The sequence below is a fragment of the Ranitomeya imitator genome, chromosome 4 (assembly GCF_032444005.1).
Source record: "Ranitomeya imitator isolate aRanImi1 chromosome 4, aRanImi1.pri, whole genome shotgun sequence".
In the NCBI taxonomy this organism is placed as follows: Eukaryota; Metazoa; Chordata; class Amphibia; order Anura; family Dendrobatidae; genus Ranitomeya; species Ranitomeya imitator.
This window is the reverse complement of record NC_091285.1, coordinates 692,668,315-692,688,670: the sequence shown is the minus strand read 5'-3', so window position 1 is coordinate 692,688,670 and position 20,356 is coordinate 692,668,315. Positions and strand designations below refer to the sequence as shown.

The 20,356-nt window shown below is 55.8% G+C and overlaps 2 protein-coding genes across 2 annotated transcripts in view; one reads left to right on the top strand and one right to left on the bottom strand.

Moving 5' to 3' along the window:
- Nucleotides 1–1,848: 1,848 nt before the first annotated feature.
- PSMB6 (proteasome 20S subunit beta 6) lies at nucleotides 1,849–6,953 on the top strand. Its single transcript, XM_069767463.1, has 6 exons — nucleotides 1,849–2,006; nucleotides 4,568–4,635; nucleotides 4,786–4,917; nucleotides 5,002–5,131; nucleotides 6,475–6,619; nucleotides 6,747–6,953. Exons 1-6 carry the CDS (start codon nucleotides 1,908–1,910, stop codon nucleotides 6,872–6,874), a joined length of 702 nt encoding a protein of 233 aa, XP_069623564.1. The 5' UTR covers nucleotides 1,849–1,907; the 3' UTR covers nucleotides 6,875–6,953.
- A 4,737-nt stretch (nucleotides 6,954–11,690) lies between these two features.
- C4H17orf114 (chromosome 4 C17orf114 homolog) overlaps nucleotides 11,691–20,356 on the bottom strand; it is a 61,989-nt gene continuing 53,323 nt past the window's right edge. The window contains exon 3 of the mRNA XM_069767462.1: nucleotides 11,691–12,428. Coding sequence (XP_069623563.1) covers nucleotides 12,259–12,428 — 170 coding nt within the window. The 3' untranslated portion in view covers nucleotides 11,691–12,258. The remainder of the gene's footprint in view (nucleotides 12,429–20,356) is intronic.

Below are 20,356 nucleotides of genomic sequence, written 5' to 3'. Positions count from 1 at the left end.
AGAGCTGCGCTGTAGTGCACACGCCCGTCCCTGTGGGGCGCCAGAGCTGCGCTGTAGTGCACACGCCCGTCCCTGTGGGGCGCCAGAGCTGCGCTGAAGTGCACGCGCCCGTTCCTGTGGGGTGCCAGAGGTGCGCTGAAGTGCACGCGCCCGTTCCTGTGGGGCGCCAGAGCTGCGCTGTAGTGCACACGCCCGTCCCTGTGGGGCGCCAGAGCTGCGCTGTAGTGCACACGCCCGTCCCTGTGGGGCGCCAGAGCTGCGCTGTAGTGCACACGCCCGTCCCAGTGGGGCGCCAGAGCTGCGCTGAAGTGCACACGCCCGTCCCTGTGGGGCGCCAGAGGTGCGCTGAAGTGCACACGCCCGTTCCTGTGGGGTGCCAGAGGTGCGCTGAAGTGCACGCGCCCGTTCCTGTGAGGTGCGAGAGCTGCGCTGTAGTGCACACGCCCGTCCCTTTGGGGCGCCAGAGCTGTGCTGAAGTGCACACGCCCGTCCCTGTGGGGCACCAGAGCTGCGCTGAAGTGCACGCGCCCGTTCCTGTGGGGCGCCAGAGCTGCGCTGAAGTGCACACGCCCGTCCCTGTGAGGCACAAGAGCTGCGCTGTAGTGCACACGCCCGTCCCTGTGGGGCACCAGAGCTGCGCTGTAGTGCACACGCCCGTCCCTGTGGGGCGCCAGAGCTGCGCTGTAGTGCACACGCCCGTCCCTGTGGGGCGCCAGAGCTGCGCTGTAGTGCACACGCCCGTCCCTGTGGGGCGCCAGAGCTGCACTGACATGCACGCGCCCGTCCCTGTGGGGCGCCAGAGCTGCGCTGTAGTGCACACGCCCGTCCCTGTGGGGCGCCAGAGCTGCGCTGAAGTGCACACGCCCGTCCCTGTGGGGCGCCAGAGCTGCGCTGTAGTGCACACGCCCGTCCCTGTGGGGCGCCAGAGCTGCACTAAAGTGCACACGCCCGTCCCTGTGAGGCACAAGAGCTGCGCTCTAGTGCACACGCCCGTCCCTGTGGGGCACAAGAGCTGCACTGACGTGCACACGCTAGGAGTAGGGTGGGCTACTAGGATCTGTAGGACGGGCGCCCCAGGGTCAGATCCCCTCAATCACACAGTAAGGAGACGCCATCAATCATCCTGCTAGAACATCTCTTCACAGGGATCTCCCAGGTTGGTATCAGAAGCAGCGCCACTCCTGACGGCAGGCCGTGTGGGGTGCTGCAGCCTAAACTCATCCATTTCACTAGAGGTGCAGTACCTGATACAACCCACAGAGGAGAGAGGCGTTATTACTGGCGTCAGGTTATAATCCTGGAAAATCACTTTAGTTTCACGACAGGCTGTAAAGTGAGAGGGTGCAGAGAGCGGCGGGCTGTGCTGACATCTGGTGGCCGACACGGTTATTGCTCTACATATCACACTAGTATGGGGGGCCGCATTACCTTGTGCGATTACCGGATTCTCAGTGAGGCGTCACCTGTTGTATTATGGATTTGTAAGAGGGTCTTTGGGGTGGTCCTTTAATGAATTACTGAACTAAAGGAGAAAAACATTTAGAATTGAGAGTCCTCAGTGGTTGATACCTTTTAATGGCTAACTGAAAAGATGGTAATTAAAGGAACTTATGGAGATTATTATAACTATATTACCATCCTGTTATTATCATGATTTATTAATGGACACCTACCGCCATCTTTGTCCTCCCATCCATCACGCACGTCGCATCGGCCATCTTTGTACACCCCAGCCAGCAGCATGATCGCTCACCTACACTAGTTTCCAATGTTCGCCTACGTCATATGTCAGCGCCGGGCGGCCATCTGTATACACCCATGAGTGTGCACATCCTTTCGTCATACCCGTGCGCCGGAAGTTCCTGTGAGTGAGATTCCTCCTCCCCCGTCTCCCGGCAGAACAGAGAATGATGGCGGCGGTGAAGATGCTGAGTCCTGGTGCGGCGCCGCTGAGCGGCGGGGAGAGTGTGGAGCAGGAGTGGATGAGCCGGGAAGTGACCACCGGGGTAAGAGCCGCTGCTGGGAGTTGTAGTTCTCCTCCATGGTGCGTCCGCCAGGTCTGGCCCCGGGGACCGAAAAAAATAGGAAAAATAAAACATATTAACCCCTTCATGACCTTGGGATTTTCCGTTTTTCCGTGTTCGTTTTTCGCTCTCCTCCTTCCCAGAGCCATAACTTTTTTATTTTTCCGTCAATTTGGCCATGTGAGGGCTTGTTTTTTGCGGGACGAGTTGTACTTTTGAACGACATCATTGGTTTTAGCATGTCGTGTACTAGAAAACGGGAAAAAAATTCTAAGTGCGGTGAAATTGCAAAAAAAAGTGCAATCCCACACTTGTTTTTTGTTTGGCTTTTTTGCTAGATTCACCAAATGCTAAAACTGATCTGATATTATGATTCTCCAGGTCATTACGAGTTCATAGACACCAAACATGACTAGGTTATTTTTTATCTAAGTGGTGAAAAAAAATTAAAAACTTTGCTTAAAAAATTGCGCCATTTTCCGATACTCGTAGCGTCTCCATTTTTCATGATCTGGGGTCGGGTGAGGGATTATTTTTTGCGTGCCGAGATGACATTTTTAATTTTACCACCTTTGTGCAGATACAATCTTTTGATCGCCCGTTATTGCATTTTAATGCAAAAAACGTAATTCTGGTGTTTCGAATTTTTTCTCGCTACGCCATTTAGTGATCAGGTTAATGCTTTTTTTTATTGATAGATTGGGCGATTCTGAAGGCGATGATACCAAATATGTGTAGGTTTGATTTTTTTTTTTTTTATTATTATTTTTGAATGGGGTGAAAGGGGGGTGATTTAAACTTTTATATTTTTTACTTTTTTCATATTTTTTTAAAACATTTTTTTTTTTTACTTGTGCCATGCTTCAATAGCCTCCATGGAAGGATAGAAGCTGGCGTAGCCTGATCGGCTCTGCTACATAACAGCGATCATCAGATCACCCCTATGTAGCTGAATTACTGCTATGAGCACCGACCACAGGGGGAAATCTGCCATCCACAACCACAGAGGTGTTCAATAGGCCTCTGGTTGTCATGCCGACACATCGCTGACCCCCGATCATGTGACGGGGGGTCAGCGATGGGCTAATTTCTGCCCCGATGGCCGAGAGTGCTAGTTAAATGCCGCTCTCTGGCTGTGACTGGAGTATACGCACTTATGGGCAGGGGGTGAGTGCAGCTCTGGCAGTGACTGGAGGCCGATGCTCCATCTTTGGGATGAGCGCAGCTCTGGCAGTGACTGGAGCCCCGATGCTCCATCTTTGGGGTGAGCGCAGCTCTGGCAGTGACTGGAGGCCGATGCTCCATCTTCAGGGTCAGCGCAGCTCTGGCAGTGACTGGAGGCCGATGCTCCATCTTCGGGGTGAGCGCAGCTCTGGCAGTGACTGGAGCCCCGATGCTCCATCTTCGGGGTGAGCGCAGCTCTGGCTGTGACTGGAGGCCGATGCTCCATCTTCGGGGTGAGCGCAGCTCTGGCTGTCACTGGAGGCCGATGCTCCATCTTCGGGGTGAGCGCAGCTCTGGCAGTGACTGGAGGCCGATGCTCTATCTACTGGGTGAGCGCAGCTCTGGCAGTGACTGGAGGTCGATGCTCCATCTTCGGGGTGAGCGCAGCTCTGGCAGTGACTGGAGGTCGATGCTCCATCTTCGGGGTGAGCGCAGCTCTGGCTGTGACTGGAGGCCGATGCTCCATCTTCGGGGTGAGCGCAACTCTGGCAGTGACTGGAGGTCGATGCTCCATCTTCGGGGTGAGCGCAGCTCTGGCAGTGACTGGAGGTCGATGCTCCATCTTCGGGGTGAGCGCAGCTCTGGCTGTGACTGGAGGCCGATGCTCCATCTTCGGGGTGAGCGCAGCTCTGGCAGTGACTGGAGGCCGATGCTCCATCTTCGGGGTGAGCGCAGCTCTGGCTGTGACTGGAGGCCGATGCTCCATCTTCGGGGTGAGTGCAGCTCTGGCAGTGACTGGAGGCCGATGCTCCATCTTCGGGGTGAGCGCAGCTCTGGCAGTGACTGGAGCCCCGATGCTCCATCTTCGGGGTGAGCGCAGCTCTGGCAGTGACTGGAGGCCGATGCTCCATCTTCGGGGTGAGCGCAGCTCTGGCAGTGACTGGAGCCTCGATGCTCCATCTTCGGGGTGAGCGCAGCTCTGGCAGTGACTGGAGGCCGATGCTCCATCTTCGGGGTGAGCGCAGCTCTGGCAGTGACTGGAGGCCGATGCTCCATCTTCGGGGTGAGCGCAGCTCTGGCAGTGACTGGAGGCCGATGCTGCATCTTCGGGGTGAGCGCAGCTCTGGCAGTGACTGGAGGCCGATGCTCCATCTTCGGGGTGAGCGCAGCTCTGGCAGTGACTGGAGGCCGATGCTCCATCTTCGGGGTGAGCGCAGCTCTGGCAGTGACTGGAGGCCGATGCTCCATCTTCGGGGTGAGCGCAGCTCTGGCAGTGACTGGAGGCCGATGCTCCATCTTCGGGGTGAGCGCAGCTCTGGCAGTGACTGGAGGCCGATGCTCCATCTTCGGGTGCTCATCCTTCTCGCTTCTCTCTGCAGACGACCATCATGGCGGTGGAGTTTGATGGCGGGGTGGTGATCGGCGCTGATTCCAGGACGACCACTGGGTGAGTGTGTGGCCCCTGGTGGGAGACCATTGGGCTATACCACTGCAGATATGAAGGGGGGAACCTCATGGTCCGTGATTACCCATCATGCCCCGGGCCTAGCAGCGTGCGGTCCGCCTTCTGTGGTCGCTGACGGTTTCCTCTCTGCAGGGCGTACATCGCTAACAGGGTGACGGACAAGCTGACCCCCGTCCATGACCGCATCTTCTGCTGCCGCTCCGGCAGTGCGGCGGACACTCAGGCCATCGCCGATGCCGTCACCTACCAGCTGGGATTTCACAGGTCAGTAGTGACCGGCGGCAGCGTCTGATGGAGGGGCACAGTATGGAGGGGCTGCCCCCTAACCCCCGTGTCTGCTCCCCACAGCATAGAGCTGGGCACGCTGCCCCTCGTCCACACCGCCGCCAACCTCTTCAAGGAGATGTGCTACAAGTACCGCGAGGACCTGATGGCCGGGATCATCGTCGCCGGGTGGGACCAGAGGAAAGGGGGGCAGGTACGAGGCAAAATTTACCCCCGATGACCCCGCCTGTGACCCTTCTCCTCCTCCCCCGCCTGTGACCCTTCTCCTCCTCCCCCGCCTGTGACCCTTCTCCTCCTCCCCCGCCTGTGACCCTTCTCCTCCTCCCCCGCCTGTGACCCTTCTCCTCCTCCCCCGCCTGTGACCCTTCTCCTCCTCCCCCGCCTGTGACCCTTCTCCTCCTCCCCCGCCTGTGACCCTTCTCCTCCTCCCCCGCCTGTGACCCTTCTCCTCCTCCCCCGCCTGTGACCCTTCTCCTCCTCCCCCGCCTGTGACCCTTCTCCTCCTCCCCCGCCTGTGACCCTTCTCCTCCTCCCCCGCCTGTGACCCTTCTCCTCCTCCCCCGCCTGTGACCCTTCTCCTCCTCCCCCGCCTGTGACCCTTCTCCTCCTCCTCCCCCGCCTGTGACCCTTCTCCTCCTCCTCCCCCGCCTGTGACCCTTCTCCTCCTCCTCCCCCGCCTGTGACCCTTCTCCTCCTCCCCCGCCTGTGACCCTTCTCCTCCTCCTCCCCCGCCTGTGACCCTTCTCCTCCTCCTCCTCCCCCGCCTGTGACCCTTCTCCTCCTCCTCCCCCGCCTGTGACCCTTCTCCTCCTCCCCCGCCGCCTGTGACCCTTCTCCTCCTCCCCCGCCGCCTGTGACCCTTCTCCTCCTCCCCCGCCTGTGACCCTTCTCCTCCTCCCCCGCCTGTGACCCTTCTCCTCCTCCCCCGCCGCCTGTGACCCTTCTCCTCCTCCCCCGCCGCCTGTGACCCTTCTCCTCCTCCTCCCCCGCCTGTGACCCTTCTCCTCCCCCGCCGCCTGTGACCCTTCTCCTCCTCCCCCGCCGCCTGTGACCCTTCTCCTCCTCCCCCGCCGCCTGTGACCCTTCTCCTCCTCCCCCGCCGCCTGTGACCCTTCTCCTCCTCCCCCGCCGCCTGTGACCCTTCTCCTCCTCCCCCGCCGCCTGTGACCCTTCTCCTCCTCCCCCGCCGCCTGTGACCCTTCTCCTCCTCCCCGCCTGTGACCCTTCTCCTCCTCCTCCCCCGCCTGTGACCCTTCTCCTCCCCCCGCCTGTGACCCTTCTCCTCCTCCTCTCCGCCTGTGGCCCTCCTCCTCCTCCTCCTCCCCCGCCTGTGACCCTTCTCCTCCTCCCCCGCCTGTGACCCTTCTCCTCCTCCTCCCCCGCCGCCTGTGACCCTTCTTTCTCCTCCTCCTCCCCCGCCTGTGACCCTTCTTTCTCCTCCTCCTCCCCCCGCCTGTGACCCTTCTCCTCCTCCTCCCCCGCCGCCCGTGACCCTTCTTTCCCCCAGCCTCACATTTCCGCCATCTTCTGCTGCAGGTGTACACGGTGCCCATGGGGGGGATGATGGTGCATCAGCCGTTTTCCATCGGAGGCTCCGGCAGCTCCTACATCTACGGATATGTGGACTCTACATACAAAACCGGAATGACCAAGGAGGAGTGTCTGAAATTCACTGCAAACGGTGAGATCATGTGACCAGAGGGAGAGGATAGCCCCGCCCCCTGCAGGGTGATACAGATAGGAGGAGCTAGTAGTCTCCGCCCCTGCAGGGTGACCGTCTGCCCCTGTAACCCCTTCCTCTCTTGCAGCTTTGGCGCTGGCGATGGAGCGTGATGGATCCAGCGGGGGCGTCATTCGTCTGGCCGCCATCACAGAAGCGGGTGTGGAGCGTCAGGTGATCCTTGGGAATGAATTGCCCCGATTCTCAGCCTCATGATGTCGCCCCGATGTTCCCTTTCTCGCCCTTATGTTTTTGTTACTGACGTGATGACCCTAATAAACCTGAGGTGTCGGCTCCCGCAGTGTCGTTCTCTCTCGGGGTCAAATAGTCATGTGTCCTGCTCTAGTCACATCCAGAGCTGCAGTCATGACTCCTCGTACAGAGGGGAGGAGCTGTGTGATGGCGTTAGTTCTGTATGGATGGTTGGGGAGTGTTACACAGTGTGGCGGTGTCATGTATGTGCTCTGTTCTATATCCGTCCTGTACGACGGCTGTCTGTGCAGTACAACGGTGTTATTCATGTGCACACTGATGGTGGTAGTTGTGACCAGCCCAGCATTATTTCTGTGTGGCCCTATGTGTGTAGTATGACAGCATAACTTCTCTGTGTGCTGTATGGCGGCATTATTTCTGTGTGTGCAGTATGGCGGCATTATTTCCATGTGGCCTTATGTGTGCAGTATGGCGGCATTATTTCTCTACGTGTCCCTATGTGTGCAGTATGGCGGCATTATTTCTCTGTGTGTGCAGTATGGCGGCATTATTTCCATGTGGCCCTATGTGTGCAGTATGGCGGCATTTCTGTGTGTGCAGTATGGCGGCATTATTTCCATGTGGCCCTATGTGTGCAGTATGGCGGCATTTCTGTGTGTGCAGTATGGCGGCATTATTTCCATGTGGCCCTATGTGTGCAGTATGGCGGCATTATTTATCTACGTGGCCCTATGTGTGCAGTATGGCGGCATTATTTATCTACGTGGCCCTATGTGTGCAGTATGGCGGCATTATTTCCATGTGGCCCTATGTGTGCAGTATGGCGGCATTATTTATCTACGTGGCCCTATGTGTGCAGTATGGCGGCATTATTTCCATGTGGCCCTATGTGTGCAGTATGGCGGCATTATTTATCTACGTGGCCCTATGAGCAGTATGGCGGCATTATTTCTGTGTGCAGTATGGCGGCATTATTTATCTACGTGGCCCTATGTGAGCAGTATGGCGGCATTATTTCTGTGTGTGCAGTATGGCGGCATTATTTATCTGCGTGGCCCTATGCGTGCAGTATGGCGGCATTATTTATCTACGTGGCCCTATGAGCAGTATGGCGGCATTATTTCTGTGTGTGCAGTATGGTGGCATTATTTATCTACGTGGCCCTATGTGAGCAGTATGGCGGCATTATTTTTGTGTGTGCAGTATGGCGGCATTATTTCTATGTAGCCCTATGTGTGCAGTATGGCGGCACTATTTCCATGTGGCCCTATGTGCGCAGCATGGCGGTATTATTTCCGTGTGGCCCTATGTGTGCAGTATGGCGGCATTATTTCCGTGTGGCCCTGTGTGTGCAGTATGGTGGCACTATTTCCATGTGGCCCTATGTGCGCAGTATGGCGGCATTATTTCCGTGTGGCCCTATGTGTGCAGTATGGCGGCATTATTTCCATGTGGCCCTATGTGTGCAGTATGGCGGCATTATTTCTGTGTGTGCAGTATGGCAGCATTATTTCTCTGCGCGGCCCTTTGTCTAGTAAACAGGAAGGTACTTGGTGCATAGATTGGCCAGTATGTGTTGGGTCCCCGTGCTGATAAGACCCCTCTCCTGGGCTAGAAGCCTACAATTCATGGGGCAGGAAGGAGTTTGCTACTTAAAAGCACCTGACACTGGCGGGAGGTGGACAGGGACCTAACAATGGAGGTCGCCTTGACGTTGGCTGTTGGGCTGCCATATATTGGCCGTTCTATGCGCTAAGCACCTTCCTCTTTACTGTAAGTTTTCTTGGCCATATTACCGCTTCATTTTCCCAATATTCCACATGTTCACAATGAAGCATTTTACGATTTTTTACGGCACTAATGCATTTCCAATTTTCTAAGAGACGCACCAGAGCTAGTAGATTACCGGTACCAAAAGCAGAACGGTTCCTCGGTTACTACTCATGTCTATTCTCAATGAGAGAACCTGGGGGCGACTTCTGCACAGTCTAAAGTCCTTAACTCAAGGGTCTTGTACAAAAAGGTCAAAGTGATTCATCATCACTACAACCGGTGTCTTCCATTTGGTCTTTCCACCACACTGGTGGCCGAAATCATGGCTAAGGGTGAAAGTCATTGTTCAATATCTAGACGACTTTCTTCTAGTAGATGAATCGCCCCAACAGCTAAAAAAAAAACTTGGTCTCAATCGTCTTGATTCTGAAAAACCTAGGCTGGATTATAAACTGGGAGAAATCGGAACCTCAGACATGACAGCAAGGTTTTTGTAGGAGCCTTTTGGATTCAGAACACCGGTCGTCCTTTCTACCGGAGAAGAAGCAGGAGGAGCTCAGAGCCCGAGTCTTCACCTTCAGAGAGGGTATGAAGATCCTGGGCCTGATGACGACTTGTATACCAGGCGTTCGGTGGAGTCAGTTTCACTGGAGACCATTGCAATGGGAAACTTGAACATCATGGAACCGGTTCGGTGGACAAGAAAATACAATTGTCCATAGCAGCTAAAAAGTCATTAAGTTGGTGGATGTCTGAGCAGAATCTTCAAAAATGAAATCTGTGGATTCTATCCCTATTCGTGACAGCTACTACAGACACAAGCAGCAGTGGATCGAGGGCTCATGGAGAAGGTCCATATCCACCGGGCACCTGGACAGAGCCAGGTTATCTCAGATCGTCAAGCTACAGAGAGTTTCGAGATGTCTGGGAAACATCAGAGATGGCAGATTACCTCAAGAAATCAACATGACTGGGTCCCATTGGACAATGTCACTACAGCGGCCTTCCTCCATCATCAAGGGGGGCCGAGACATCACCATCTCCCAGCTTTAGCCACAAACATCTTTCGTTGGGCGGAGGAAACGGTCCTTTCAGTTTCAGCATTACACCGGACATGGTCTCAAAATCAGAGTGCCGACTTTCTCAGCAGGAAGAAAGTACAGACATCAGAATGGGTAGAGAACTGGGAAGACTTTCATCGGCTAACCTAGCGCTGGGGTATCCCACAGGGAAAGGCAAAGGTTCAGAAGTTTCTCCTCAAATACAGGAGACAGCCCAGTGGGAATAGATGCTCTGTCCCAGGTATGGAACATTCACTTAGCATGTGCTTTTCCACCATTTTTCCTAATTCCGGCAGTGCAGAGAAAAATTCGAGAGGATCAGGCCAAAGTAATCTCAATGGGACAATTTTGGCCCAAGAGGAGCTGGTTTCCCCTGCTGAAACAAATGGCTCTGGACAATCCACGTCCTCTTAACATTAAGGCACGATCTTGTTTTCCTGGGGGGCCAGTCATCTCCTGCAGCTATCAGGCAGGATCCTGAAGGTGATATCTTGATCTCAAGGGCTTTCACAGTAGTATCGAAAATACAATAATCTGGAAGAAGTTTTGTTCACAACACCGAGAGTCAATGTCGGAAATCTCATGTCCAGATATTCTAAAAATTCTGGACTTCCTCCAGGTTGGGGTTCTACAAGGGATTAAAACCTAGCACACACAGAACAAGTTTCATTTGTAGTACTTTCCTGGATTGTCCACTAGTGAGTCTTCCCTGGATTAAGGGATTTGTTAAGGCCAGAGGCAGACTTGGGAACATAGAAAGCTCCATTCCACCATGCGACTTGAAGCTGGTCCTAAACGGCTTATGTAGACCACCATATGAGCCCCTAGGAGACTCAAGATTTGGATTAACTCTCCTTACAAACAGCCTTCCTGGTAGCTATTAATTTGGAAAGACGAGTGGAGAAATTCAGGCATTATCTATCAACGATCCCTAGAGTTCTAGATGATTGTGTCATTCTAAGGTGGCAACAACCTTTCATGTGAGCCAAGAGATCATCTTACCTTCCTTCTATCAAAACCACAAGGATAGACGAGAGCTTAAGTTTCACTCATTGAATGTAAGAAGGGCAGTTCTTCAATACTCAGAAGCCACAAAAGTTTGGCAAATTGACTCTATTCATTAAGCTTGGTTTGAAGACGGCTTCAAGAACTACACTAGTAAGGTGGATTAAATCCGTAACCAGTCTAGCCTATACCTCAGGAGGAGGAACTCGTCCGGATAACACTACAGCCCATTCACCCAGAGCAGTCTCTAAATCTTAGGCAGGGGCTTCAGTGGACCAGATCTGCATGGCAGCGATGTGGTCAAGCCTTAATACCTCTTTGTAGACATAAGGACAAAAGATGGCCTTCAGAATGAAAGTTCTCCAAGCAGAGTCCCACCCTGAATGTTCTCTCTGGTATTCTGATGGTGCCGTTAGGAGGGACATCCTGAAAAGGGGGAATTAATCCTAGCTGTAATTGTGTGTCCAATAGTCCATCATGACTGCACCCTTACATTCCTCCCCCCTTAAATTTCCTGTCTATGTGAAGGTAATGGAATTTTCAATAAAATGGAGATGCATCCAGCCTGGTGTGGTAGTTGTAAGATAACTGATGTGTGGTGGTGGAGGGAAGGACAGGAACACATAAGAGAGTAAAAGCCCCTATCAAGGATACGAAGGACAACCACCTGATGGTCTCCTAGAGACACAATTACCGCTAAGACTTATTCCTCCTTTCAGACCAGGTTCCCAGCATTACTTGTGGTTTGGCAGTGTGGTATGTGGAGACATTCGTTGTGTGATATGGCGGTATTATGGATTCACTTTTGTTAAATATAAAACGTAAGCTCTAAAATTGGAGGTGGTGGGAAGATCGGGGTGTAACAGTCGCCCTCTTCCCATAGACCCGCATACACATCTGAGGGTCTGTTACCCTGGGTCAGTGCAGATGCTCTTCATCTCTTTTCAAGCATTCACTGACAGCAAGCACAGGTCTTTGCATTCATGCTCTGATGCCATTTTTACGTTTATTCATAAAAAAATAAAATGTGAAAAACGTCTATAAATCAGACCCCCTGCAAGGTCACTCTTGGACTTGTGGTCAGTGGCAGAAGTGTCGTACATCTGGTAATCCAGCATCTGATGGTCTAGCAGGAGACAAATCGCACTAGAATTTTCCTTCTAGTGATCAGCACCGACTGCGGACACCAGGGGGCAACCTATTATAACATTTCATTAATAAAACAGTAATAATTTTCAAAAAAAAGTCAGGATACTGGTGACCTCTATATTGGAATATGGCTGATAACAGAGAGCAATAACCAGCACTGATCTAGGCAGCAGATGTGAGTGTCTGATACAGCACATAGGGGGCGCTGTGTCACCGCACAGTGATTGTGGCCATAGAGGTGCCCAAGCCTGCGCTGCCACCTTCTGGTGGATTCTGAGTACTGCGCCCTTAGCTGAGGATGATGAGATTGTAGTCCCTTCTAGTTAATGTTCAGTGCGGCCCCCAACTCAGGACGAATCCCCCAAATCCTGGAGCAGGAGGGAAGAGACGGTCTTGTCCTCAGAAGGTGGAATCATTCACAAACATGGAGTCCATCTCATGGCGGAAAGACACGCGGGATTTACCGCTGAAGTATGCGCGGCTCTGCTGGCCGTCCGTATCGCTGCCGGAGGAGTTGGTGGAGCGCAGGCGCGGCTTCTCCTCCTGAGGGGCAGGGGATGCGGGGGTCTCTGTGGGAGGAAGAAGAAACATGGGTACAGCGTGCTCCCCTCACACACACTGACTTCATCCTCACATGTGTGCGCTCCTGTGTATAGGCGACTCCCACGAATACACCGCAACCCTGTGTACACGTACCCCTCCCCCGACAACCCTCCTGTATACACAACACCCCCGAATACACCGTAACCCTGTGTACACGTACCCCTCCCCCGACAACCCTCCTGTATACACAACACCCCCGAATACACCGTAACCCTGTGTACACGTACCCCTCCCCCGACAACCCTCCTGTATACACAGCACCCACGAATACACCTTAACCCTGTGTACACGTACCCCTCCCCCGACAACCCTCCTGTATACACAGCACCCACGAAAACACCGTAACCCTGTGTACACGTACCCCTCCCCCGACAACCCTCCTGTATACACAGCACCCACGAATACACCGTAACCCTGTGTACACGTACCCCTCCCCTGACAACCCTCCTGTATACACAACACCCCCGTATACACCGTAACCCTGTGTACACGTACCCCTCCTGTATACACAACACCCCCGTATACACCGTAACCCTGTGTACACGTACCCCTCCCCCGACAACCCTCCTGTATACACAGCACCCACGAATACACCGCAACCCTGTGTACACGTACCCCTCCCCCGACAACCCTCCTGTATACACAACACCCCCGAATACACCGTAACCCTGTGTACACGTACCCCTCCCCCGACAACCCTCCTGTATACACAGCACCCACGAATACACCGTAACCCTGTGTACACGTACCCCTCCCCCGACAACCCTCCTGTATACACAGCACCCACGAATACACCTTAACCCTGTGTACACGTACCCCTCCCCCGACAACCCTCCTGTATACACAGCACCCACGAAAACACCGTAACCCTGTGTACACGTACCCCTCCCCCGACAACCCTCCTGTATACACAGCACCCACGAATACACCGTAACCCTGTGTACACGTACCCCTCCCCCGACAACCCTCCTGTATACACAGCACCCACGAAAACACCGTAACCCTGTGTACACGTACCCCTCCCCCGACAACCCTCCTGTATACACAGCACCCACGAATACACCGTAACCCTGTGTACACGTACCCCTCCCCTGACAACCCTCCTGTATACACAACACCCCCGTATACACCGTAACCCTGTGTACACGTACCCCTCCTGTATACACAACACCCCCGTATACACCGTAACCCTGTGTACACGTACCCCTCCCCCGACAACCCTCCTGTATACACAGCACCCACGAATACACCGTAACCCTGTGTACACGTACCCCTCCCCCGACAACCCTCCTGTATACACAGCACCCACGAAAACACCGTAACCCTGTGTACACGTACCCCTCCCCCGACAACCCTCCTGTATACACAGCACCCACGAATACACCGTAACCCTGTGTACACGTACCCCTCCCCTGACAACCCTCCTGTATACACAACACCCCCGTATACACCGTAACCCTGTGTACACGTACCCCTCCTGTATACACAACACCCCCGTATACACCGTAACCCTGTGTACACGTACCCCTCCCCCGACAACCCTCCTGTATACACAGCACCCACGAATACACCGCAACCCTGTGTACACGTACCCCTCCCCCGACAACCCTCCTGTATACACAACACCCCCGAATACACCGTAACCCTGTGTACACGTACCCCTCCCCCGACAACCCTCCTGTATACACAGCACCCACGAATACACCGTAACCCTGTGTACACGTACCCCTCCCCCGACAACCCTCCTGTATACACAACACCCCCGAATACACCGTAACCCTGTGTACACGTACCCCTCCCCCGACAACCCTCCTGTATACACAGCACCCACAAATACACCTTAACCCTGTGTACACGTACCCCTCCCCCGACAACCCTCCTGTATACACAGCACCCACGAATACACCGTAACCCTGTGTACACGTACCCCTCCCCTGACAACCCTCCTGTATACACAACACCCCCGTATACACCGTAACCCTGTGTACACGTACCCCTCCTGTATACACAACACCCCCGTATACACCGTAACCCTGTGTACACCTACCCCTCCCCCGACAACCCTCCTGTATACACAGCACCCACGAATACACCGCAACCCTGTGTACACGTACCCCTCCCCCGACAACCCTCCTGTATACACAACACCCCCGAATACACCGTAACCCTGTGTACACGTACCCCTCCCCCGACAACCCTCCTGTATACACAGCACCCACGAATACACCGTAACCCTGTGTACACGTACCCCTCCCCCGACAACCCTCCTGTATACACAACACCCCCGAATACACCGTAACCCTGTGTACACGTACCCCTCCCCCGACAACCCTCCTGTATACACAGCACCCACGAATACACCGTAACCCTGTGTACACGTACCCCTCCCCCGACAACCCTCCTGTATACACAACACCCCCGAATACACCGTAACCCTGTGTACACGTACCCCTCCCCCGACAACCCTCCTGTATACACAGCACCCACGAATACACCGTAACCCTGTGTACACGTACCCCTCCCCTGACAACCCTCCTGTATACACAACACCCCCGTATACACCGTAACCCTGTGTACACGTACCCCTCCCCTGACAACCCTCCTGTATACACAACACCCCCGTATACACCGTAACCCTGTGTACACGTACCCCTCCCCTGAAAACCCTCCTGTATACACAGCACCCACGAATACACCGCAACCCTGTATACACGTACCCCCTCCTGTATACACAACACCCCCGACACCCACGAATACACCGCAACCCTGTGTACACGTACCCCCTCCTGTATACACTGTACCCCCGACACCCACGAATACACCGCAACCCTGTGTACACGTACCCCTCCCCCGACAACCCTCCTGTATACACCGCACCCCCGTGTCTACACATAGCCCCTCCTGTATACACCGCACCCCCGTGTGTACACGTAGCCCCTCCTGTGTACACCGCACCCCCGTGTGTACACGTAGCTCCTCCTGTGTACACCGCACCCCCGTGTGTACACGTAGCCCCTCCTGTGTACACCGCACCCCCGTGTGTACACGTAGCCCCTCCTGTGTACACCGCACCCCCGTGTGTACACGTAGCCCCTCCTGTATACACCGCACCCCCGTGTGTACACGAAGCCCCTCCTGTGTACACCGCACCCCCGTGTGTACACGTAGCCCCTCCTGTATACACCGCACCCCCGTGTGTACACGTAGCCCCTCCTGTATACACCGCACCCCCGTGTGTACACGTAGCCCTTCCTGTGTACACCGCACCCCCGTGTGTACACGTAGCCCCTCCTGTATACACCCCACACCAGTGTACACGTAGCCCCTCCTGTATACACCGCACCCCCGTGTGTACACGTAGCCCCTCCTGTGTACACCGCACCCCCGTGTGTACACGTAGCCCCTCCTGTATACACCCCACACCAGTGTACACGTAGCCCCTCCTGTATACACTGCACCCCCGTGTGTACACGTAGCCCCTCCTGTATACACCGCACCCCCGTGTACACGTAGCCCCTCCTGTATACACCACACCAGTGTACACGTAGCCCCTCCTGTATACACCGCACCCCCGTGTGTACACGTAGCCCCTCCTGTATACACCCCACACCAGTGTACACGTAGCCCCTCCTGTATACACTGCACCCCCGTGTGTACACGTAGCCCCTCCTGTATACACCGCACCCCCGTGTGTACACGTAGCCCCTCCTGTATACACCGCACCCCCGTGTACACGTAGCCCCTCCTGTATACACCACACCAGTGTACACGTAGCCCCTCCTGTATACACCGCACCCCCGTGTACACATAGCCCCTCCTGTATACACCGCACCCCCGTGTGTACACGTAGCCCCTCCTGTATACACCGCACCCCCGTGTGTACACGTAGCCCCTCCTGTATACACCCCACACCAGTGTACACGTAGCCCCTCCTGTATACACCCCACACCAGTGTACACGTAGCCCCTCCTGTATACACCGCACCCCCGTGTACACGTACCCCCTCCTGTATACACCGCACCCCCGTGTACACATAGCCCCTCCTGTATACACCGCACCCCCGTGTGTACACGTAGCCCCTCCTGTATACACCCCACACCAGTGTACACGTAGCCCCTCCTGTATATACCGCACCCCGTGTACACGTAGCCCCTCCTGTATACACCGCACCCCCGTGTACACATAGCCCCTCCTGTATACACCCCACACCAGTGTACACGTAGCCCCTCCTGTATACACTGCACCCCCGTGTGTACACGTAGCCCCTCCTGTATACACCGCACCCCCGTGTGTACACGTAGCCCCTCCTGTATACACCCCACACCAGTGTACACGTAGCCCCTCCTGTATACACCGCACCCCCGTGTGTACACGTAGCCCCTCCTGTATACACCCCACACCAGTGTACACGTAGCCCCTCCTGTATACACCGCACCCCCGTGTGTACACGTAGCCCTTCCTGTGTACACCGCACCCCCGTGTGTACACGTAGCCCCTCCTGTGTACACCGCACCCCCGTGTACACATAGCCCCTCCTGTATACACCGCACCCCCGTGTGTACACGTAGCCCCTCCTGTATACACCCCACACCAGTGTACACGTAGCCCCTCCTGTATACACCGCACCCCCGTGTGTACACGTAGCCCCTCCTGTATACACCCCACACCAGTGTACACGTAGCCCCTCCTGTATATACCGCACCCCGTGTACACGTAGCCCCTCCTGTATACACCGCACCCCCGTGTACACATAGCCCCTCCTGTATACACCGCACCCCCGTGTGTACACGTAGCCCCTCCTGTATACACCCCACACCAGTGTACACGTAGCCCCTCCTGTATACACCGCACCCCCGTGTGTACACGTAGCCCTTCCTGTGTACACCGCACCCCCGTGTGTACACGTAGCCCCTCCTGTGTACACCGCACCCCCGTGTACACGTAGCCCCTCCTGTGTACACCGCACCCCCGTGTACACATAGCCCCTCCTGTATACACCGCACCCCCGTGTGTACACGTAGCCCCTCCTGTGTACACCGCACCCCCGTGTACACGTAGCCCCTCCTGTGTACACCGCACCCCCGTGTACACATAGCCCCTCCTGTATACACCGCACCCCCGTGTGTACACGTAGCCCCTCCTGTATACACCCCACACCAGTGTACACGTAGCCCCTCCTGTATACACCGCACCCCCGTGTACACATAGCCCCTCCTGTATACACCGCACCCCCGTGTGTACACGTAGCCCCTCCTGTATACACCGCACTCCCGTGTGTACACGTAGCCCTTCCTGTATACACCCCACACCAGTGTACACGTAGCCCCTCCTGTATACACCACACCAGTGTACACGTAGCCCCTCCTGTATACACCGCACCCCCATGTACACATAGCCCCTCCTGTATACACCGCACCCCCGTGTGTACACGTAGCCCCTCCTGTATACACCCCACACCAGTGTACACGCAGCCCCTCCTGTATACACCGCACCCCCGTGTGTACACGTAGCCCTTCCTGTGTACACCGCACCCCCGTGTGTACACGTAGCCCCTCCTGTATACACCCCACCAGTGTACACGTAGACCCTCCTGTATACACCGCACCCCCGTGTACACATAGCCCCTCCTGTATACACCGCACCCCCGTGTGTACACGTAGCCCCTCCTGTATACACCCCACACCAGTGTACACGTAGCCCCTCCTGTATACACCGCACCCCCGTGTGTACACGTAGCCCCTCCTGTGTACACCGCACCCCCGTGTGTACACGTAGCCCTTCCTGTATACACCCCACACCAGTGTACACGTAGCCCCTCCTGTATACACCGCACCCCCGTGTGTACACGTAGCCCCTCCTGTATACACCCCACACCAGTGTACACGTAGCCCCTCCTGTATATACCGCACCCCGTGTACACGTAGCCCCTCCTGTATACACCGCACCCCCGTGTACACATAGCCCCTCCTGTATACACCGCACCCCCGTGTGTACACGTAGCCCCTCCTGTATACACCCCACACCAGTGTACACGTAGCCCCTCCTGTATATACCGCACCCCGTGTACACGTAGCCCCTCCTGTATACACCGCACCCCCGTGTACACATAGCCCCTCCTGTATACACCGCACCCCCGTGTACACATAGCCCCTCCTGTATACACCGCACCCCCGTGTGTACACGTAGCCCCTCCTGTATACACCCCACACCAGTGTACACGTAGCCCCTCCTGTATACACCGCACCCCCGTGTGTACACGTAGCCCTTCCTGTGTACACCGCACCCCCGTGTGTACACGTAGCCCCTCCTGTATACACACCACCAGTGTACACGTAGACCCTCCTGTATACACCGCACCCCCGTGTACACATAGCCCCTCCTGTATACACCGCACCCCCGTGTGTACACGTAGCCCCTCCTGTATACACCGCACCCCCGTGTGTACACGTAGCCCCTCCTGTATACACCCCACACCAGTGTACACGTAGCCCCTCCTGTATACACCGCACCCCCGTGTGTACACGTAGCCCCTCCTGTGTACACCGCACCCCCGTGTGTACACGTAGCCCCTCCTGTATACACCCCACACCAGTGTACACGTAGCCCCTCCTGTATACACTGCACCCCCGTGTGTACACGTAGCCCCTCCTGTATACACCGCACCCCCGTGTGTACACGTAGCCCCTCCTGTATACACCGCACCCCCGTGTGTACACGTAGCCCCTCCTGTATACACCGCACCCCCGTGTACACGTAGCCCCTCCTGTATACACCACACCAGTGTACACGTAGCCCCTCCTGTATACACCGCACCCCCGTGTGTACACGTAGCCCCTCCTGTATACACCGCACCCCCGTGTACACGTAGCCCCTCCTGTATACACCACACCAGTGTACACGTAGCCCCTCCTGTATACACCGCACCCCCGTGTACACGTAGCCCCTCCTGTATACACCGCACCCCCGTGTGTACACGTAGCCCCTCCTGTATACACCCCACACCAGTGTACACGTAGCCCCTCCTGTATACACCGCACCCCCGTGTACACATAGCCCCTCCTGTATACACCGCACCCCCGTGTGTACACGTAGCCCCTCCTGTATACACCCCACACCAGTGTACACGTAGCCCCTCCTGTATACACCGCACCCCCGTGTGTACACGTAGCCCCTCCTGTATACACCGCACCCCCGTGTACACGTAGCCCCTCCTGTATACACACCAGTGTACACGTAGCCCCTCCTGTATACACCGCACCCCCGTGTACACATAGCCCCTCCTGTATACACCGCACCCCCGTGTGTACACGTAGCCCCTCCTGTATACACCCCACACCAGTGTACACGTAGCCCCTCCTGTATATACCGCACCCCGTGTACACGTAGCCCCTCCTGTATACACCGCACCCCCGTGTACACATAGCCCCTCCTGTATACACCGCACCCCCGTGTACACATAGCCCCTCCTGTATACACCGCACCCCCGTGTGTACACGTAGCCCCTCCTGTATACACCCCACACCAGTGTACACGTAGCCCCTCCTGTATACACCGCACCCCCGTGTGTACACGTAGCCCTTCCTGTGTACACCGCACCCCCGTGTGTACACGTAGCCCCTCCTGTGTACACCGCACCCCCGTGTACACATAGCCCCTCCTGTATACACCGCACCCCCGTGTGTACACGTAGCCCCTCCTGTATACACCCCACACCAGTGTACACGTAGCCCCTCCTGTATACACTGCACCCCCGTGTGTACACGTAGCCCCTCCTGTATACACCGCACCCCCGTGTGTACACGTAGCCCCTCCTGTATACACCGCACCCCCGTGTATACGTAGCCCCTCCTGTATACACCCCACACCAGTGTACACGTAGCCCCTCCTGTATACA